General features: G+C 30.3%; 5 protein-coding genes across 8 annotated transcripts in view; 2 read left to right on the top strand and 3 right to left on the bottom strand.

The window, feature by feature from the left end:
* The first annotated feature begins 58 nt into the window (after positions 1-58).
* Positions 59-4,435, top strand: RpS12 (ribosomal protein S12). The gene is made up of 6 exons (XM_085194591.1): positions 59-107; positions 243-280; positions 567-701; positions 1,229-1,331; positions 3,507-3,608; positions 4,330-4,435. Exons 2-6 carry the CDS (start codon positions 264-266, stop codon positions 4,390-4,392), a joined length of 420 nt encoding a protein of 139 aa, XP_085050717.1. The 5' UTR covers positions 59-107; positions 243-263; the 3' UTR covers positions 4,393-4,435.
* On the bottom strand, positions 4,432-11,509 carry Zmynd10 (zinc finger MYND-type containing 10). The gene is made up of 10 exons (XM_085194592.1): positions 11,345-11,509; positions 11,081-11,189; positions 10,869-10,982; positions 10,300-10,439; positions 9,081-9,203; positions 8,708-8,862; positions 8,212-8,363; positions 5,777-5,938; positions 5,278-5,516; positions 4,432-4,560 (listed from the first exon to the last, which is right to left on the bottom strand). Exons 1-10 carry the CDS (start codon positions 11,446-11,448, stop codon positions 4,491-4,493), a joined length of 1,368 nt encoding a protein of 455 aa, XP_085050718.1. The 5' UTR covers positions 11,449-11,509; the 3' UTR covers positions 4,432-4,490.
* A 235-nt stretch (positions 11,510-11,744) lies between these two features.
* RpL7 (ribosomal protein L7) lies at positions 11,745-15,402 on the top strand. Of its 2 annotated transcripts, none has more exons than XM_085193960.1 (7): positions 11,745-11,844; positions 12,397-12,562; positions 12,883-13,002; positions 13,609-13,698; positions 14,051-14,194; positions 14,634-14,783; positions 15,233-15,402. In XM_085193960.1, exons 2-7 carry the CDS (start codon positions 12,401-12,403, stop codon positions 15,371-15,373), a joined length of 807 nt encoding a protein of 268 aa, XP_085050086.1. In that variant the 5' UTR covers positions 11,745-11,844; positions 12,397-12,400; the 3' UTR covers positions 15,374-15,402. The 2 variants fall into 2 exon arrangements, with proteins under 2 accessions (XP_085050086.1, XP_085050087.1); XM_085193961.1 differs by lacking the exon at positions 11,745-11,844 and adding an exon at positions 11,856-11,977.
* On the bottom strand, positions 15,393-18,947 carry LOC146533413 (uncharacterized). Of its 2 annotated transcripts, XM_085193959.1 has the most exons (3): positions 18,295-18,947; positions 16,703-17,958; positions 15,393-16,510 (listed from the first exon to the last, which is right to left on the bottom strand). In XM_085193959.1, exons 1-3 carry the CDS (start codon positions 18,809-18,811, stop codon positions 16,403-16,405), a joined length of 1,881 nt encoding a protein of 626 aa, XP_085050085.1. In that variant the 5' UTR covers positions 18,812-18,947; the 3' UTR covers positions 15,393-16,402. The 2 variants fall into 2 exon arrangements, with proteins under 2 accessions (XP_085050085.1, XP_085050084.1); XM_085193958.1 differs by having other exon boundaries at positions 16,703-18,946.
* A 417-nt stretch (positions 18,948-19,364) lies between these two features.
* TfAP-2 (transcription factor AP-2) overlaps positions 19,365-21,397 on the bottom strand; it is a 53,674-nt gene continuing 51,641 nt past the window's right edge. For both annotated transcript variants that reach the window (XM_085194587.1, XM_085194588.1), the window contains one exon: positions 19,365-21,292. In XM_085194587.1, the coding sequence (XP_085050713.1) occupies positions 21,185-21,292 (108 nt within the window). In that variant the 3' untranslated portion in view covers positions 19,365-21,184. The remainder of the gene's footprint in view (positions 21,293-21,397) is intronic.

The raw sequence follows: 21,397 nt of genomic DNA, 5'->3' as shown, positions 1-21,397 counted from the left end.
ATAAATAACTATTTAACGTCTATATTTCATTTATAACTGGTAACATTAATTAAAAAGTCAACTTATATCATAATTATGGCAACTCTAGTCTTTTTGCGGTGCGCAAGGTAAAGTGTCAAATTAGTTTTGGATAGTATTTGAAAAATCTGTTTAATTTTAAGTGATCTTTATAATTTTAACATTTCTTTGTATTGTGCCATTATGTTAAGGAGTCATTCAATCTATTTTATGCCATATTTCAGGTTTGCAAAACGTTATAAACCATGGCCGATGTCGATGTGTAAGTGTTGTTTTGTTTACTTGTATATAGACTTAAAATATTATTTATTTTATATTACTAATTGTTTTAATGAATATATAAAGTTATCAAATAACTACCTTTTGCACAGAAAATGCTTTTAATAAACATGTCAACATAACCTAAAAAGTATAGTATAAACTCGTGTTATTTTCTCGAGGCGGTACAAAAAGAATATTATTAAATCAGTTAGTTCCTAATCCTTAAATTCTCTATATTTTAACTCTTAATAGTTTAACTTATTTAACAATGCTCTTATGTATAACAGTGAAATTCCCAACAACCCCGTCTTGAGCGGTGGTGCTATGGACGTCAATACTGCACTTCAAGAAGTATTGAAAACTGCCTTAATCCACGGTGGACTCGTCCATGGTCTTCACGAAGCCGCCAAAGCTCTCGACAAGTAAGTTATTATTTTCATTTGGCAATAATCCTCTAGTTAAATATTCAAAATTATGAAAGAAGAAAGCCATTAAGTAAAACCCGTAGTAGTAATTGTATTAATTCTTATGCTATTTTTAACAAATTTAATCTTAGTTCAAATACTTCTTTTGTGTTCTTATGGTGATTACTTAGTATAGTTTATAAGCCTATATTTTAATAATCTTAACAAATACTAAGATGGCAGATAATTAGATAAAAATTTTATGGCTAAAGATCTTCATAAAATATTCATTTTGTATATGTCTGTTCTAGACACATGCAAAATGGAAATATCTAGTTATGTTTAAAATGGGTGGATCAACTCTTTAGCCAATATAAATGCATACACATAGTACCACATATTTTATTCTAAGATGTGTGGTCTCCCAAGTATGCTACAAAAATAATTTACTGTGTTAAAAATTGAGGACCAACAAAAATTCATTCCGTCCTTGTAAAATTAATAACATTGTTTAAATGATAATATATATTTTTTTTACAAACTAGGAGACAAGCTGTACTCTGTGTGTTAGCAGAAAACTGTGATGAAGCTGCATACAAGAAACTTGTACAAGCCCTATGCAATGAGCACCAGATCCCACTTGTGAAGGTAATATTGTCTGAAATGTTTTAAAATAAATATTAATTCTTTATTTTTAATCAAAAAGTACAAAAAAATCTAATAAAATTAAAAATATGAAGTAGTTATAAACAAAAACATCATTGAAAGTTTAGCTGAAATAAATTTGTAACATTTTTTTATTGAAATTTCCATGGTTTTTTTAAGTTTGTTAGTAGTAGTTACAAGTAATTGAGAAGTATTTTTTTTTTCTTTATATTGCTCCGCACGAGCCTCCCTGTCTCTATAGCAGAAGAGGCCTAAGGAGCAGATATTAAATGTGTGCCCCTATGGTGACTCTCATCATGATGAGTCAACTTTCCTAGCATTCAGACATTTTTTTTATAATAATATCGGATAAACAATTAATTTTAGGTAATATTTATTAACTAAGACCATTGTGGTGTAATAGAACTGGATCTATCTATAAAGAGTCTATCTAGACATCTTAGGTTAAATTCCCACGGGTTTTGTCATTTCCCACTTTGGGGTGGATTGCACATAGTGCCTAAATTCAGAGCAAAGTAAAGAATATATTTTATTTATTTATATTCTTTATTGCACAAAAAAGATAAAAAAAAATGTACAAAAGGCGGGCTTAACGCTAACAAGCATTTTCTACCAGCCAACCTGTCATGTGGGAGAACAAAAAGTGTAGGCGTGCAAAAAAAAAAAAAAAGAAAAAATTAAAAATAAAATATCAATTTTGAAAATACATACAGATATATATAATAAATACAATATAATATATACAAACCAATAAAATATTATATATATATATATACACAAACATAAATATATATATATATATATATATATATATATATATATATATATATATATATATATATATACACAAACATAAATATATATATATATATATATATATATATATATATACACTATATAAAAAAAAAATAGCTACATAAATATACAACAAACCATTATATACATTTAAATGAATAATAGTAATTTATAAATAAATAAAAAAAAATTTATATAATTACATGTTTATTAAAAAAGGATTCTTTTACCCGGCGTTTGAATATTTTACGAGAGGGAGCTCTCCGAATAGGCTCGGGCAATTCATTCCAGAGTCGAACTCCTGCGACTGCAAAAGAGTTAGACATGTACCCAGAAGAATGATGAGGTGTTGACAGTAAAAGGTTTGATTGGGAACGTAAGGATTTATCATGCAAAGAGGAAAGGTAGGAAAAGTCGGAAGACAGATAGGTAGGGAAATTGGGATCAGAAAGGATGGAATAAATTATAGAAAGGACCCTACATTTTCTGCGATCGGCTATCGAAAGCCAGCCAAGCTGCCTCCTAGAAGATGATACACGGTCATACTTGCGCAGGTTATAAATGAAGCGTATGCAGGTGTTCAGTATCCGTTCGAGCTTGTTTAAGAGATCTTTATTCATATCCAAACAGCAAGCATCACCGTAATCAATAATAGGAAGCAGCAAGGTATTGACCAACTGTATTTTCGTTTGCACAGGTAAAAAATTCTTTAGGCGCATCATTGAGTGCAAAGAGGCGTAGATCTTACGCGATATATCGGCAACGTAATTGCTCCAAGTTAGCTTGTCATCAATAATTACACCTAGGTCTTTCACGGTGTTAGTAAAATTTATGATCGTGCCATTATACGTTAGGTTAGGCAACTTATGTTTTTCAAATTTAGCCAATTGTCTCGAACTGCCGATAATTATGGCCTGACATTTGTCAGGGTTAACATTAATGCCGTATTTGGAAGACCAAACTGAAATATGTCGGAGGTTAGCATTTAAAGAGTTTATAGCTCCAACAATATTTTCTACGCTAGTGTGCACATAAAGCTGCAAATCATCGGCGTAAAGATGGTATCGAGAAGTTATAATGGAAGTAATGGAGTTAATAAATATTGAAAAAAGAAGGGGAGATAGAATACCGCCTTGAGGAACACCAGCTGTCACATCATGCCAATCAGAAATAGTCTGTCTACTAACTGTCTTGACTTGTTAAAAGGTTATCTGTTTACTGTCTGTTCTTATGTATTCTATTACCTTCTATTTTCATGGTAAATATAAGAGTAAAAAAAAACGAAAAGACATTTACTTTTATTTTTGAGATATTATTTTGATATAAATTAGAGCTTCTCCTAAATGTATTTTTATCCTGCAGGTGGATAACAACAAGAAACTTGGTGAATGGGCTGGTTTATGTAAAATCGACAAAGATGGCAAGGCCAGGAAGATTGTTGGTTGCTCTTGTGTAGTAATCAAAGTGAGTGTTTGCTCAACTTTTTTTAGAAGTATCTTTTACGTCAATAACATTATTTAGATGACAATAAATTAAGATATTTAAAAAAATTAAAAAATGTATGAAAATTTGAAGGTATTATCATTAAGATATAGTTTGATAACTGTGTAAAGGCTTAATGGTTGGCACCTATGGAGCGCGTCGCAGAGGTGTGGTTTGTGTATATACTCGTCATTCAATTTTTATACATTTTCTCGATTTTTTTATATAGCATATAATGTAGAAAATACAAATTTAAAATTGTTACAAACCTATTTATTTAATGTCTTTTGCGCTTAGCACGAACACTATCATTCCATTTTGGTATGATAGTGATAAATATTTCGGCGCTATATTGATTTGAGTGACCCTATGGTGTCGTGCCATTGCACAGGCAACTTTCCTATCACTCATACATTTTTTTATAAATGTAAGATTTTCTGACGTTACTCTGGATTTCTCATATAGCAGGGTATGCAGAGAAAATTAGTGTTAAGATACAGTATGGTATACAATATAGTGAGTCAACATTGTACTATATCTTATTACCAAAGTGAAGAAATGAAAAGAAGATGACTGAGAATGATGATTTGTTCCCCTCTGTGGCAAACAAATCTAGAGCCATTGTGCTTACAACCAGAGGCTATGCTACTATGTACCATATTACCCCATAAGTAAATGATATACTACTAATTTTGTTCTTTAGGACTTTGGTGAGGAGACACCAGCGCTGGATGTGCTTAAAGACTACTTGAAGTCATCGAGCTAATCCTTAGGTGTAATGTCTTAAAATAATAAAAGCCAAAAAAATTGTCAAGTTTTTTATTAAATTACAACCTTTAATGTGTAGTTGTTCAAACCGTAAAGCTAAATGCATAGTTTTGCAAATTGGTCACAAATTTCCTTGTGCTTTGGCCATTGTTGAACTTGACATTCCCTAGAAATGTGAAATACATTTAGTTTTAGTAAGTTAATGAATTCGTTACCATGTATGTAGAAACAAATTAAAGGAAGAAATATATACTATTAATAAAATAACGACAACAGAATTTATATTTTTTAGACACATTAATTTACAAATTGAGAACAAGCACTAATATCTTTGAATTAATATAAAAATAATTAGTATATTTGACAATAGACATTTGCCAACGTGGATTACCGCCATCTTGTTTAACTAGTATTGCATTTCTAACATTTTTAAGATAACGAGAACTTGGTACAATAAAATTATAACATATCAACCATTTACAAAAAGTAATTTAATATATATTTTAATAATAATATTTATTTCATTAATTAAATAAACATTTGATTTTCACTAACAGTAACATAACATAAATTAGTTAAAATGGCGGCGATTATTATTATTATAATATAGCATTAGTCTCTCATCAACATCTCTAGTACATGACTGTGTATTATCTGTCTATTATAAGTGGAAAATTGCAAGTATCTTTTATTGCACTTGCACTACTAAGGGTAATTTTCGATTATATACCCATTTAAAAAACGCATAACTATTTTTTAAAAATTCAAAAAATATAAATAAAACTTCACTTATGAGTAGTCTATAAAAGAGCAATAAAAACACTGCGATTTTCCGCTTTTCGCTCTCGACACCTTACATAGGAACCATCGATATATACTATACCTGCCACAATACCACTCGGTCTTGCATCTAGAACATTTTTTACTAGCTCTGTCTCCGCACTTAGCGCATTTCGCTCCACCGCTATCTAAAGCCAAAGCAGCATCACTAGTATAAGATTCTAGAAGTTTCTTCGCCATATTTCTGGAATCTTCCGATCCGTCCATTTTGAAATGTTGCAATTGTGACTTCGCAATTGACTTTGTGCGTTTGTTAATTTCCTTCAGGTATTTATCTTTTATCTAAAACAGGTGATTATTTCGTAAAATTAAAAATCATTTCTATTTTAAAATTCCTAAATACTTAAGAACCTGTTTCAATAGTTTGTGGGTAAAATGGCCCATGGACTTCAGTCCTATTAGTAGGTAAGAAGGAAATTATAATGGAAATCCACCGTTCTTGTGAGCCAAACTACAGTTGCGCCACACCTAATGCCACAAAATCGACACAACATTAAAATACCTCTTAAAATACAAAAAAAACGTTATAAATAAACACTAACGTGCGGCACAATTTCGATAAGCGTACATCCCGGATTCTTCACACCATTGGTTTTGTTGTGCAAGCTAGAGTAGTCCCCGACGGCGAGGCGGCACAGAAACATTTTTAAATCCCCCAACGGCGGCACTTGGTCCAACGTGTCGTCCGTCAGTTTTGCTTGGAGCTAATTTAGGATTATTACATAATTATATTTTTTAGATTGACGCTGTATCTCGCAAATAGCAGAGTAGATAAAGGAAACCTACATCCTTGCCAAACTGGAGGCTGGCGGAGATTTCATTATTCCGAATTTTTGAAATTGGTTGAAATTTAACCCATTCCGTTGCGTTCACAGTCAAATATTGTTCCATGGTAGCCCAATTCAATTATATTTTATCAATTAATATTATTAACAGATTACGTCATCATAATAGAAAATATTGAGAGCCGCAGCCTCTAGTCAGGAATTCAACTCTACTCTTCCTCTACCTTAGTTAGATACAAAGGAAATATATAAAAAAATCAAACATAAGGTAAGTGACGGTAACTTCGTGATAGTACGTGGTTTCGTGAGTTTTGCTTCTGGCAAAAATAATAAGCAATTTAAGTATTATTTACGGAAACTATATATTGGTATATAATCTATACTTTCAACTGTCTAAAAACTAAGTAACAATATTTTAATGATAAAATTGAGCGTATAGCGACATTTTAAACGCAGAGTTGGCTACAAACTGCATTGTAACGTGTCTGCGATGCTTGCGACCGTAAGACTAGCGTAAGAATTTCTTAAGGTTGTAGAAAGACAAAGGTAAATTATTCGAATAAAACATTGAATATATGCTTTTTTGTATTCTATAAAAAAACATTTTATTGAAAAAAAAAATAGATGGAAGCATAAAATTCTTTTAAAATTGCAATAAATCGATTCACGAAATAGCAGACATTTTATTTATCAAGTGTCCGCTATTTCGTGTTACTACCGAATTAGGGAAATCTTAGATACTTTTTAATAAATTTATATTTATGTTATAAATAAGATAATTTAAATTTAAAGCTTAAAATCAGTTACTGTATTTATTAAAGTTTCTCGTGATCGAAATTCGGTATATGTTTTGTCCACTTAAATTTCTATATTACTATTTTAAAGGTAACCTGAATTGGTAATTTTAAGCTAAATTCGTATAGGTACTGCCAATGCAATTTTATTTTTTAATCAACCTTTATAATTTATTTTTGCGTATTTTATCGAATATACGTGGTAGTTAATGATTACTTTACATAATGTAAAAAATACTGAATAAACAGAACTGCGGAAGTTATTAAAATCAGTAACACGAAATAAGATCCCATACATTTCATTATTTTCTCTAACTTCGTGACAAATAAATCTACGTAAAATCAGCACATTGACTTCTTTGTCTTTGTTAATAGTGTTTATCTTAGTCTTGTTATAAGTCTAAATAAAGATCTTTTTATTTTTTCAAGAATTTTTCAAGAATATAATATATACCTACTAAACACAAAACGCCGTACAAACTGGTTGCGAAAATATATAGTTCTATAAACTGGCATACCTAGCTTCAAAAAATTTAACTAGAATTTTGAGTTTTTTTATATATTTTTTATAAAAAAAATATATAAAAGTTCAAAAATGTAGTTTTTTTAAAACTGAGCTTATATAATTTGTAAATTATAAAAGTTGGGGCTACTCGTGGCGCAGGAGTACAAAGTGTGACTGTAAAACCGACTGGTTGTGGGTTCGATCCCCACTCCAGGAGATGAAAATAGGAATAGTATAGAAAATAGAAAATATTTATTTAAATTTATATTTCAGGCAAAGCGCAGCGTTGAGTTGTGCCGCTTAACATGCTGTGACTCCGGAATTCCGCAGAAAGTGGGGAACGGAGTGTTTTAAAAACACTAGGTTCCTACCTATCTACCTACCTACCTACCTAGGCCTATCCTGCTGTGTGCGGGATACAGCGTGAAGATGATTTAATTTGATTTGATTTTTTTTATAAAAGTTTTAATGTCGTTAAGCTGATCTACCTATTTTTTTTTATTTACAAATTATTTACAATCAAAACCAATAAAGGTGTTAATTTTTTTTATTATAAAACCTCACTCGCGAGGTAAAAACTTGTGACCCGAAATAGGGGACACAAACTCACGAAGTTAGAAACAAAGCTAAATTTTATCACGAAGTAGGGTTCAAATTAGAGGTCCACAAATAAATTAATATAAAAATTAAGGTTAAGTTAAACCGCATAATTCACACATTAAATTACTGCCAAAAGACCCACTTTGATCACACTAAAATTTGCAAATTCATATAACCTTTAATAATGTATTTATAATAGTTTAAAGTCATGAGAGCCTTAAACTGCCGAACTCCCGTACATTTACCTTACTTAGTAGGTAGGTACATAATAATTTTATATATTATTAACTTACAGTACAAAAAGCCGAACGTCGGCATTCATCTATGGTATAGTAATGTTGTAGACGAGGTTCCAGTAGTAACTGGCGAAGACAAAGCCAAAGCTGAGCCTCGCTACGGTGTAGTTGTGACAAGTCTTCTGCATTAGGTCTGCTCCAACGGCCAACTTAAAAGTTATATAAAACATTATATTAATTTTATATAGTATAAAACGTGCAGCTTTAGCTTTCCTCACTCGGCACACACCTTCCATCTTCGATTGACTATAGACTATAGATAGGTATATAAGATACACACCACCTAATTTACAGGAGGGCAGTCTTGGCGCAGGAGCACAAGCGTGACAGGTTGTGGATTCGATCGCAACTCGATCCACCATTCAACACGCAATGCCTCCAGAAGATGGCAGAAAGTAGGAGGCGGAGTGTCTTAACACTAGGTTCCTTCTGCCTATCGCAGGGTAGACAAACAACAAAGTACAAGCGGGATCCAATAAAAAAAATAACTTACAATTAAATATTTGCAAATCGCCATTATTGTTGACCTTCCGCCACGGCTGTAGCTGAATGAGATGACAGAGGACGGACGGCACGTCGTACGTTTTGTATAGATTTGTGGAAATTGAAGCACCTATACCCGCCACCTCCATATGCTCAGCTAGATAACTGAATATAAGACGAATCAACATGTAATAAATAATAATAAACAAAAAATATTAATATTAAAAAAATATTATTGAATCTGTGGGCTCGACTTGAGACTTCCCTCTTTTCCGTCAAATATTATTTTCTAAATTATTTTCTTGTTCTAAGAACCTAGACCGTTAGAACATAATTCTAGTAGAAATAAGTACCTAGTTGTAAGTATGTAGTCATTAGCTCACCGTACGATAGAAATGCATCTCATACTAATATCGAACTGCAGATCTCTCTTTTGGCGCTCCAATTCTTCAACGGTGGTTTCAGATTCTAAATTCTTCACCGACAACGGTTTTAAATATCCATTGCTGAAATATAATGTAGTATTGTTAATTTGATAGTATTATTATGAAATTAATTGAATAAATAGGTATAATATGAAAAATCTTCGTAGACTATTTACTTCCAGTTTGCAAGTAGTTTTACATACATTACGACGAGACGAGACGACTACAGGTATATCTAAGCTAAATTAATAAGTGCCCATAGACTATTGACAAATCCAAGAGGTTAGAGGACTACGTTCAAATCCTGCTACTTACAAAAGTAATATAAATTCTTCGTGGCGCTATCACAAAAGCGTACGACTGTGAGGCGACGCTTATTAGCTCGATTCCCACTAGGAGGAATGAAATATTATTTGTTACTATTTTAACTTCCTCGCTCTCGTAATAAGGTTTAATACCGATCTCCATAGAGACGTCAAATTAGATTCAGTAAGAGAGCACTGTCGTAAGCTCTCTAGTAGCTATTTCACTAAAGCCGAATCCCATCCGAATCCGCTGGTGGTAAACTCGTGTAATTACGCCAAACGTCGCCCGTGGGATCGCCCAAGACCCCGAGATATTTTTACCGATGATGCTGACCCCATCATTAAAGTGAACGACCCTAAATTTGTAGATAGGGCTACACACAATCGCAAACACACACGCTACGCACACCGTCCCCGCCGGTGGAGACGACGTCCCAGAGGAGCCCGCACTCACTAATCCAATAGGGCATCAAGAGCCCTCCCCAGCAGGCTTTGGTCGAACCGATCGAAGCAAAGTCCCCCACTACGAACGGTGTTCGCAAGTCGCGGTCCAAGTCTCAAAGGAGACGCCCTTGCGCCACTGTGTTCTCTTTTGTTGGTACCTTCCACGGTAGCCATGCCAAGGTCAGAGCTCGTCTAGCTCGGCCTCCCCAAGCCCGGTGACGCTGTAGAGGCCGATATGGCCAACAGCATACTGCTCATTAGAAAAATGAAAATGAAAATGACGTAATAAGGTAAAGCGCGGCGGCGTAAAGTAGGGAACGGAGTGTCTTAACACTAGGTTCTCTCTGCCTACGCTGGTATATGCGGGATACAGTGTGAAGCTAAAAAAAATAAAAAAGACATAATAATAATTATATTATATTACTTACTTAATAAGCACCACAAGAGCGGTAAGTTGGTCGACAGCGTAATGAAGTAGATCAATGGCCACCTCGCTAACGCACTGGGCTCCGTCCTCGTGGAATAAAACTGTCTCAAGCAAACCTACGGCTGCTGCTTCGTGATATAACTGTTTATAATACGATAAATTATAAAAAATATATACACTCTGTCCTTAGAATCCAATAAATCTTTTTATATAGGTACTTACTTACTAAGCAATTTTTATTTCTTTCAAGTATAGCATGCAGTAGGCAGAGGGACCTAGTGTTAAGACACTCCATTCACATTGAAACAATTCCGTTGCTCACTTTTCTTATTCTCGAACTATTGTGGCGAGGAGTGGCGAAAATAAACGTCACGCTTTGCCTCGTCACCAGAGCAAGGAAATAAAAATATTCAATATTTCAGTCCCTTGAGTGGAACCCACAATGTTTACAGTCGCACGTGCCTGTCGTATTATCGATTTATAGAGATTTTGCTATGTTTAAGATACAATCATAATTCTTAAATTTACATCTGCTGATAGAGTATTTTTATTATCTGCCTCCAAACTTACCACCATGTAAATACCAAAAGTATTTGAAGGTGCCGGGTCTAATTTCATGATTTGAGGGTAGATTTTTAGTCGCCATATTTGAATACAAATTGCCTCATTCACTAATATGGGAAGCTGAAAATAATAAAAAAAGATATTTTTTTATTTTAAAATGGATTAACCATTTTTAAATATAGACGTTTATAAAATAATTGATTTTTTTAGTTATTTACTTTCCCATATGAAATTAAGGTTTCTTTAGTAATTTCTTCTTGCATTGACGAAGCTTCCAAAACAGCTTGCTGATTCAGTTTTTGCAGCCGAATATGCCAATCAGTCCATCTGTTAATATGTTGTTATGTTGTAATAATTATTGTAAAAATTGGACTATTATAGCTCATAAAATTCATATATTAACTATTAAATATTGAAAAAAAATTAATTTAAAATATAGTAATGATTGAATAAAATAATATGCAGTCCGTAAAAAAACTAACGCTTGATTGCCAATGCTTTCTATCCTCCACGGTTCTATACTTTGAACAAATAAATCTAATTCGCCAACGTCAAGGGCGTTAAGAGAAATTTCTTTTTCTACCATTTTGCTTAATTTTAATAATTTTATGTGCTTTGAAATAAAAATAGAAGTTGGATATTTTCTTATTTCAATTATTATTGATATAATATTGTCGTTATGGAAACTTTGAATGTGTTATTGACCATAGATACTGATCATACAAATATAGAACAAAATTAAGAAAATATAAAATATTTATCAAAATCAACTTAAATAAGTCACTCTAATATTGTAAGTATTTTAGTTTTTAAATGTGATATGATATATTACAATATTATAATTAAAGTAATAAAATACATATGTGAAATAGTTGTGTTGCTATAAAAAAATATCAAAAATATGGCGACTACCGGAAGTCTATGGTTTCTGTCTTTCTTTCTATAATTTGACACACGTGCCGCGTGGAGTTTTGCCTCGCAGGTTGTTAATTTTTAGAATATTTATTGATTGTTTAGTGTTAAATTGATGATAATTAATTAAGAAATATAATTGCAGTGTTAAAATATTGAAAAATTTATCCGATTTCTTCAAAAGTGTTCAACTCTAAAAAGTGGTTATTATCCGATGCACAAGTTATCAACCGCATTTTCATTATTTTTTATGTTTATAATTTCTTTTATCATCGTCCCTTATTCTAGAGCTAATACTTATAAAAATATAACTATTATTCTGCATTTCATTAAGATTTTTGATTGTATCCTATATTGACAATATTTCTAACCTACATGTACCATTAATGCACGCATGTATAGATAAATCATTCTTAGGCAATTAATATTTTAATTACTTATTAATCATTTTCTTAAGTTAAGACAATTGAAACTAGTTCTTTCTATCTTATGTTTTGTGGTAAACAATCAATCATTAGTAATATGTTTCATATGCGCATCATAACCTAAACAAATGAATTTGATACAAAAAAAATAATGCAACACGTTGCAAATATTTAGATTTTTTGTATCCGTGTTTTAGCACAATGGTGGCTTCAACGGTCAAGAAGGCTGCGGCCGACAAAAAGGCCCCGGTTGAAAAGAAGGTAGCGAAAGGCAAGGAGGACAGCAAGAAGCTGCCAGCGGTCCCCGAGTCAGTTCTAAAGCACCGTAAACGCAGAGATGCTCTAAGAGCTCGTCGCATACAGGTAACAACTATCAAAATGTTTATATACTTATTATAACATAAAGTAGATATGCCAGCATTTTTATACTTAATTTTTTCTTAATATAGCTATAACTTTATACCTAATATATTATTTTAAATTTATATTATATCGTGATTTCCTTGGTTTATTGACATGACATATAAAGACATGTATTTTAGATTTTATTATATGATGAATCCCATTTTAAAGGCATAGTTCATCTGATTAAAGATGCTGTTAATATTTAATCTGAATGAATTTCTATTCTAATTATATCTTGAATATTTTTTTATGTTACTATAATAAACAACTTTAATTAGGTAACAATCAAAAGGCGTTCAGCTGCCATCAAGAAGAGGAAAGAAATCTTCAAGAGGGCTGAACAATATGTTAAGGAATACCGCATCAAGGAGCGTGATGAGATCAGACTGGCTAGACAAGTAGGTTTAATAGACTTAGATTTATTATGTATAGCAACAATATTTTAACTACTAAATGGTCAGCTAAAATATTTTGGACTTCTATACAACTTCAATTAATCTTCTTTCCCATTCATACTTTATTATAACTGTATCATTAAAATAATATCCATCATAGTACAATGGAACAGGATCTGATTAAATAAAATAGTTGCGGGTTTGAGTCCCAGTCACAAGAGGGAATTATTTTAATGTTAATAGGCAATGTGCAACATTGAGTTCCGCCACTGAACATGCAATGTCTAACATTTGTATAGAAGAAAAAGCAGAAGCAGCGACTGGAGGATCTTGATAATAGATTTTTTCTACCTTCATACTTACTGTTCTATAAGTGGAATAAAGTAAAGATGAAAAATCAAATATTTTGTATATTTGTGTTTTTACAAAATATTAGTAATTTTTCTGTGTAATATAAGGTTATGATATAAAAGTATACACTTTCAATTAAAATAACAAAACATATTAAAATCTTTTTGATTGGTCATCTCAGTTTAGCCTAAAATATACAAGAGTCACTGAAATTAATATTGATTTTTGAATAAGTGATTATAATTGTAAAACTTTTAGGCACGCAACCGAGGCAACTACTATGTTCCTGGTGAAGCCAAGCTTGCCTTTGTCATCCGTATCCGTGGTATCAACCAGGTCTCACCAAAGGTATGAAAAAACATTCTTAATTCTTATTTATAAATAAGTATTTAAAATAAATATATTGATTGGTTTTCAAACATTGTAATTTTAATGCTACAATAAATAGGATGCTAATAAACTATATCTCCAGTAAGGGGAATATGTACAATGGTGTTATGCTTCTCCTTTCAATATGATAAACAGTGTTAAAACATTAGGTTCTCTCTGCTAACTATGTCCATTCATATTTTAGTGTTGCAAAATGTTTTACTTTTTTTATGTTCATATGTAGAACTTATTCATTACTATTCTCTTCTAGTTTGCCAAGCCCTTGTAATGTATATACATGTATAATAGAATTAACTCTTCTATTTCATAGGTCCGCAAAGTACTAAAACTGTTCAGATTGCGTCAAATCAACAATGGTGTATTCATCAAGTTAAACAAGGCCACAGTGAATATGCTCCGTATCGCAGAACCCTACATCACATGGGGATACCCCAATTTGAAGAGTGTGCGAGAGGTGAGAGGCATTCATTTTGTAATATTCAAATATATTTTTTAGGTTTTTGTGCTTATTAACAATATTTATCATTTTAATATGATTGTATGCCCAGAAATATGGTGAAAATGCAAAGTATTTTACAGGTATAGTCTTTTTTATAAATTATTATTAAATTATAATATCATTATAATATGATTATTAGATTATGATTAAATGATAATATCATTTAACAATTTGATACCAATCATAGACATAACATAACATCACATGTGTTTGACACATATGTTTATGAAGATATTTTCACATATATCACATTTTAATTTTAAATTTACTTTCTTGTACAGCAAATTTAGTTTTTATAAATATGAGGATAATTAATAATTATACTTCATTAAGCAAAAAATTACTATCTTGAAAAATAATAATTAAAGTTTTGTAATTATTATCAATATTCTAGCTCATCTACAAACGTGGTTTCGCCAAAGTGAAGGGACAACGCGTCGGCATCACGTCCAACAAGATCATCGAGGAGAAGCTCGGCAAAAGCGATATCATCTGCGTGGAAGACCTTATCCACGAGATTTTCACTGTGGGAGACAAGTTCAAGGTAATTAATAACACATGGTCAACTATTATGATTAATTATATATTTGTTTTGTAGATTTATGCTTTTAAAACACTTACGTCCAAATTTGAGATAGAAGGGTTGTTTTCAAAATAAAGAAATGAATATAATCCTTGGGACGGGAGGGAGGTGTCTGTGACCCACAACTGTTGCGTTTGCAAGCTGACACTATCTCAGTGCATCAAAATTTGGCAATATGGCACTCATTGTTTTTTAAGTGCCTAGTAATTTTATATAATATTTAAAATGCATAAATAAGGAAGTAAAAAAGGGATTAGAAATGACAGTTCCAATTTTTTTTAGTTTTCATCATTATTTCGTAAACTTGTAATTATTTTTTCAATAGAACATGTTACACTAGGATCTTAAATAGATTGTTTTTGTTGAAATTATTCATTAAATCCGTTTCTAAATAAATACCTTTTTTCTAGTATGCAAGCAATTTCTTATGGCCATTCAAGCTAAACAACCCAACCGGAGGCTGGCGTAAGAAGACCATCCATTATGTGGACGGTGGTGACTTCGGTAACCGTGAGGACAAGATCAACGAACTCCTCAGGAGAATGGTCTAAATAAATAAATAGATTATAATTTAATAAAAGACTTTTATTTTTTATTTGTTACACTTACATTTATTACTTATTTTGTTGGTAAGTTTGTTTGTATGTATAACATTTTTTTTATTTGTGCACCTTTTAAGAGATATTAGATTACTTTTGTAACAAATGATTTTTCTTTAATTACATTAAAGTTCATCAGTCTCACAGTTATAGAAATAAAATAAATAAAGATTACCATTTTTATGGCATAATTATATCAATAAAAAATGTTATTCTAACATTATCTTTGTACAAAACAAAATAAACAAAGACCAGCTTTTCAGTTCAAATATATTTTAAAGAACAATTATAAATTTACAAAATAATTGTAGAAATAAATCAAGTAGGAATATTTTGAATGTTTTATTGAATTATTTGTGCTTTTAACTATAAGATTAAAGTACTTGACTATAAAATAATTATCCTAATTAAAAACGTCAAAAGATGTTTATGACCTATCTAAGTTAAATTTTGATTCAGTTTTGCCTGTATACAAATAAAGTACCAATTAATATTTGATATACTGGTACAGAAAAATATCTTAAAAGTGTAAAAAAGTATAATTAACATTTTTAGTTTATCCAAGCACATATTTAGACAGAAGTTATAAAATCCTTATATATGTTGGGGCTATCTAATGAGATCTATATATGGCTACATATATTTCCCTGGTTGGTCCTTGTTTATTAAAGTACAATCTTATTCTAATAAATTAAATAAAAAAGGTACCAATAGAATCACATTTCAGTACTTGAATTATACATAAGCAAATAAATCATCTCTAAAAGGCTAAATAAAGTATGGTATCATAATAATTACTGTAACTTTCAAGCAAATATTATTGGAATATAACCAAAATATAGCACTTACAGTACTGTATTATAAAATAGAATAACCACTTAATAAAGCAAAATCTTTAAAAAAATAATTGGAAATTGTTTACTTTGAAATAAATAGAGTATTGGTGAATTTGCTTTTATACAATTCATTTGAGAAGATGCCTTAAACGACTAAGGAGCCGATGACATTTCTTTCAAAATATCCATAAAGGCTGAGGAATTCTTCAACAGAATTTTTATCTATATAACTACTCATGTCAACCAGTGTGTTCTGAAAGTAAAAAAAATAGCTGTGAATGTAAAGTTCTTGATTCCCATCTGGAGGATTTTAAACCATTGCAATATTTGGAAAATTGGACACTGCATGGGGACAGTGTCTTAATATTAGGTTTCCTCTGCTTACCCTGCTATATGTGGCATGCAGTGTGAAGTAAAAAAATATATAACATACATATATATTTACCTCAAGTATTTCAATAAATGTAGGGGACACAATCATAGAATGCTTATTTTGATAATTATCAAAATTGTATATTATATTAGAAAAAAAGTTTCTCACACCAAATGCTATTTGGGAATTTGTGCTCGACACCATTAGTAACGGTTCAGAAAACCCATCACTTATAATATTTATATCAACTATTTCATTTAATATGTTCAAAAATATGTTCTTATTTGAACATAAAAAATCTTCTGATAATATAACATTGTGCAGATATTCAATTCTTGAAAGATTGAAGTGTTTATTATATGATGATTTATTTAAGAACAATTCCTTGTAGTTATTTGGTAATGCAACATAAAATGGCCATTCGATTGGATCTTTGTCTGAGAGAGTGATATCAAACAAGGTGCCATGATGATTTCTAGCAGTTTGATATATTAAATCTTCAATAGGTTCTTTTGTTTCTTTAAGGGACTGAATATTTCTTGTTAAATATGTTTTTATAAATTGTTCCACACCTAAAACAATTACTTTATCTTGTAAGGTGGCCCATAGAGTTTTCTTTTCATTTAATGCACCCGGAATATTTGAGATTAGTTTTATATTTACATGGACGGCACTCTTTATATTTTTTAAATTCAAAGGTACAACCAGTTTTAATCTATCTAATTGCTCCATAACTTTTATACTGACTGTATTTAGAATTTTTTTGTTTGATGTAAATATCATATGGATTTGTACATTTCCCAAAAGATTTGTTAACATATCATTAAATTTTGGTTGCAATGTTATAGTGGTAATATTTATGAGACAACAGTAGCTATTGCTGTCAAAATACTCTTTTATATCATTTGTAAGGGTTATAGAAGCTTCTTCCTTTAAAACACTTTCATAGCTTTCATATATTATAATGTTATACTGAATTATATCATCCATGACATCATGTCTATTAGACAAAGCCAGGGTGGCCAAATAATTTTCTTCTTTCTTTAAGCTTTGCACAGTTTGGTTGTTTGTTTCAATTTCCTCCATTATTCTGTTCAAATAATCATAATTGTTTAACAAATTTTCTGCTGAGCAATATTCAGTTGCACTCTTAGATTCTTTGTAGCTTGAATCATGGTCAAGAGGTAAAATGTATAATAATTTAGAATATGTTGTGCAAATAAGTTCATCTCCACATCTGATGAAGTCTTTTGGATACATTATATTGAACTGTTTAAATTTTATCTCAGTAGAAAATGCATTTTCAGCTTTCCACAAACTTACACCGTCTGTAAAAACCAGTGCATCATCTATGGCTAGTAACTTATGGATAGCTGTGTTTAAATGAACAATATGGGGAGTTTGCAGGGAACTATTTAAAGCCAGTTTGATAATAGTTCCTGTAGTTAAACTGACAAGTAAGTTAAAGTAGTTATCAGTGATAAAGTTTATGGTGCTGATTTGTGAAGGACTTTTAAATAATTCAATTATATTTATGCTTAATTTAGGAGACTTCACATCAACTAGCAGACCATAAATCGACAGTCCATCAAAACTAATTATTACAAGGACTAGTCTGTTACAAGTATCTTCATCTGATTTAAAAATACCTTTCACATACTCACTCTCTGTTTCAGACAAAACACGAGTACGGAATATGTATTTGTCTCTCTGAGTCCCCTTAGGTATCACTAATTGATTGTTTAATATTATAATAAATTTTTTATATGGTTCAAATTCAGAATTCATTTTATTGATACAAAAATATAAATTATCACAATCTTGTTTTAAGCTATATACTACATCCTCATGATAATCTAAAACTAATATGTTTTTTTCCCTTTGTTCAAAGCTACCTTTAACGCGTTTGTGCGCCGAATGTTTAAATTTTAATCGTGTAACAAACACAGCACCTTTGTAATCTAAGCATATTAAATAGTTAGCAGATAAGATTAATTGAGCAATAGTAGATTCAGTAAAATTAATTTCGCAAACGTGATCTAGATTCTTATAATCTAGATCTTCATATAGAAATATTTGATATTTATTCCAACATGCTATCTTCCGACTCAAAACATTGTATGCTATATTTAAGTTTTCAATTAACTTATGAGGAAATTGAAATATCACTATCTGATCCATTATATTAAAAAAAATAGATATATTTAAAAGCACATTACTCTGTTATTTTTGTTATATTTCTATTTGGCGAAATACTCATTTTTGGCGGCTTTACGGTAGTTTAAAATTAAAATGATAGTTCGTTTTTTTTAAGGTAAATGTCAATGTCACAAATAAAAGTTGATTTCGAAGTATCCACAGATTATAATTGTCGTTTAAAAATATACAATTTTTCTGACCATTTTTTAAAATAACCCTTCCTTAGCAGTCGGGAAATAATATTCATAAATCAGCTCCATGCTGTATCACGTACACTGCATGGTAGTGTTAAGACACTCCGTCTCCACTAAATATTAATAAATAATAATTCATTTTCCCCAGAGTGACTCGAAATGTTTAAATTGTTCACTAGATTTATAGTTTGTAAATTTTTAAGTAATGTGTGGTTTTTTTAATCTTTGCCGGAGCAATATTAAGTTTTACTAATAAAGCTTTTTAGAGAGCTTGTGACCTCTGGCTTCGTTTCTTACCAACTTTATGTAATCTGGAAATAAATCAGTAAAATAAAAAACAATTTCAAATATTATATTTTAATGATCTTTAGTAACTTACATATTTACAAAAAAATATAATTTAAACTTTAACTGTGTCATTTAAAAAATTGTACGACGTTTTCTTTTCTTCTCGATATTATTGATGAATACATATGATAAAATAAATGTGAATTGTTGATAATTTAATTATTTTATTTTCACTAAAAAACAGAAAGGTACTTCATTTTTTAGTTAAAGAACTGTAACTAACCATCTGTTTAAAAAAATCGTTATTCAGAAAATATTAACATTTAACATTCACATGCTACGAAATGGTTATATTCCTCAAAAAATCACTGCTTTCGAATTCATACTGTTTATTTTGTCATCTTTAAAAAGCTATAAAATTTAATACCTTTAATGTGTTAAAATACAAACTGCATTTGATTTTCATGTATTATTATAATTTTACCCTGCTTTTAGTGATACAAAAAGATAATATATTTTATAATACATAATATATAAACAAATAATTTAGCCTTAATCATTTATAGTATAGAGGAGCAATTACCAATCGTTTGTGTGGCACTTGAAATATTTATTAAAATTTTCAATACAAATAGATAGAACTTAATTTGGTTTTTAAGTTTTATTTGACAAATACAACTGAATGATCTGGTCCATAGTTAAACGTTTTGGTATTTTTATGGGAAAATGTAACAGAAAATACAATAAAATTGACTCTACAAGGCTAAATTTTGTCTAAAAAATATAAATAAAAAATCGATATGCAAATTTTCAAAGACGTAAAAATTGAAGTCATTTATTTAACATTATAAGTCCCACAATAATTAAAGTTATTAAATACTTAACCGTTAAATCGACGGTTTTATTAAGAACTAATTGGCACACTTTCACAATGAATCACTAGCAACACTATTTACTAATAATAAAATTATGAACTAAAGAGGTTTTTATTTTAAAATTAAGACTGAGCGTGAGAAGGCTTCAAATTCTACATTAACTATATACAACTTGATATGTGTCTTATTGCGGTGGATCACTGACTTTTGCTTTAAAAATACTATTTGTGGAAAAAAAATCTGATTTCTATTATATAAAATGATCTACAATCACGCGGCAAGTATAACATGCTTAATTTATCTATTTATTTAATCTATATGTACAAATCTCACAATCTTGAGTATTTCATAATTGCACTTTATTTGAATGCGGTTATGTTTATTGCAAAATAAAAGCTTTTTTCAATTATAATTGTTTGGCAGTTGAGTGGCAATCAATAAATAAAATTGCTAATATTTTTATTTTACCAGTGACATGTCTATTACTATGTTTTAGTTTGTTTTACAAGATAAGTCGTGTTGTTTTGTATTATAATCAAATATTAGATTTTATTTTAGCCTGACCACGCTTACAAATTGTATAATAAGATGAAATATTTGATACTATATATACTTTGTGATGTTTAAATCAAGTTTGCTTATGAACCAAGAGTCAAAAGATGTCAATATCAAAAATAAAATATTTAAGCTAACACAGAAATGTCGAGATATTTAAATAAATCCAAACTTAACTTATGATATACAATATTCTATTTATAATGCCAAATCATTGATTATAATATATACCTTATAAATATTAGAGATAACGTCTTAAAAAAATAAAACTTTTCTTTCTTTCGTTAAATTTCAAGGGAGCATTCTTATTACGTCTGTGTCAAATATTATTGAAATTATACAAAAAAAAACTTTACATCGAATGTTGCCATTACAAAAAATGTACACTTTTTAATTATTATACTCTCATAAATGCGCTTTAATGCGCGGAGGTAGTGTATGTGTTACTTTTTGATGTCAGGATCCATTTTTGTTTTGTCCATTGTGGACGACACCATACCGCTTTGAGGATATAATTTGTCTAAATGCTTCAGAGATTCATTGAGGAAATTCTGTAAAAAAAGAGTTAATAAGCGGACGTTCATAAAATAAAAAAATCTGTGGCATTTGAAATTTACAGAAAGTTTTTGATTTGAGATTTACAACTGGTAGCTTTT

Source organism: Heliconius melpomene, chromosome 12 (genome assembly GCF_056956725.1).
Source record: "Heliconius melpomene rosina isolate 202511_hmr_F chromosome 12, ASM5695672v1, whole genome shotgun sequence".
In the NCBI taxonomy this organism is placed as follows: Eukaryota; Metazoa; Arthropoda; class Insecta; order Lepidoptera; family Nymphalidae; genus Heliconius; species Heliconius melpomene.
The sequence above is the reverse complement of the archived record's forward strand: the minus strand, read 5'-3'. Positions and strand labels throughout refer to the sequence as shown.

Excerpts from the sequence above, each read along its gene's own strand:
- Zmynd10 (XM_085194592.1), bottom strand. The coding sequence starts at position 11,448 with ATGGTAGAAAAAGAAATTTCTCTTAACGCCCTTGACGTTGGCGAATTA. Across the intron at positions 9,204-10,299 it reads GCTCTTGTGGTGCTTATTAA|CAATGGATATTTAAAACCGT; the intron begins GTAAGTAATATA and ends ATTATATTTCAG. Across the intron at positions 8,863-9,080 it reads AGATGCATTTCTATCGTACG|TTATCTAGCTGAGCATATGG; the intron begins GTGAGCTAATGA and ends TCTTATATTCAG.
- RpL7 (XM_085193960.1), top strand. The coding sequence starts at position 12,401 with ATGGTGGCTTCAACGGTCAAGAAGGCTGCGGCCGACAAAAAGGCCCCG. Across the intron at positions 12,563-12,882 it reads TAAGAGCTCGTCGCATACAG|GTAACAATCAAAAGGCGTTC; the intron begins GTAACAACTATC and ends AACTTTAATTAG. Across the intron at positions 14,784-15,232 it reads CTGTGGGAGACAAGTTCAAG|TATGCAAGCAATTTCTTATG; the intron begins GTAATTAATAAC and ends CCTTTTTTCTAG.
- RpS12 (XM_085194591.1), top strand. Across the intron at positions 702-1,228 it reads GCCGCCAAAGCTCTCGACAA|GAGACAAGCTGTACTCTGTG; the intron begins GTAAGTTATTAT and ends TTTACAAACTAG. Across the intron at positions 3,609-4,329 it reads GCTCTTGTGTAGTAATCAAA|GACTTTGGTGAGGAGACACC; the intron begins GTGAGTGTTTGC and ends TTTGTTCTTTAG.
- LOC146533413 (XM_085193958.1), bottom strand. The coding sequence starts at position 18,811 with ATGGATCAGATAGTGATATTTCAATTTCCTCATAAGTTAATTGAAAAC. Across the intron at positions 16,511-16,702 it reads CATTTATTGAAATACTTGAG|AACACACTGGTTGACATGAG; the intron begins GTAAATATATAT and ends TTTTACTTTCAG.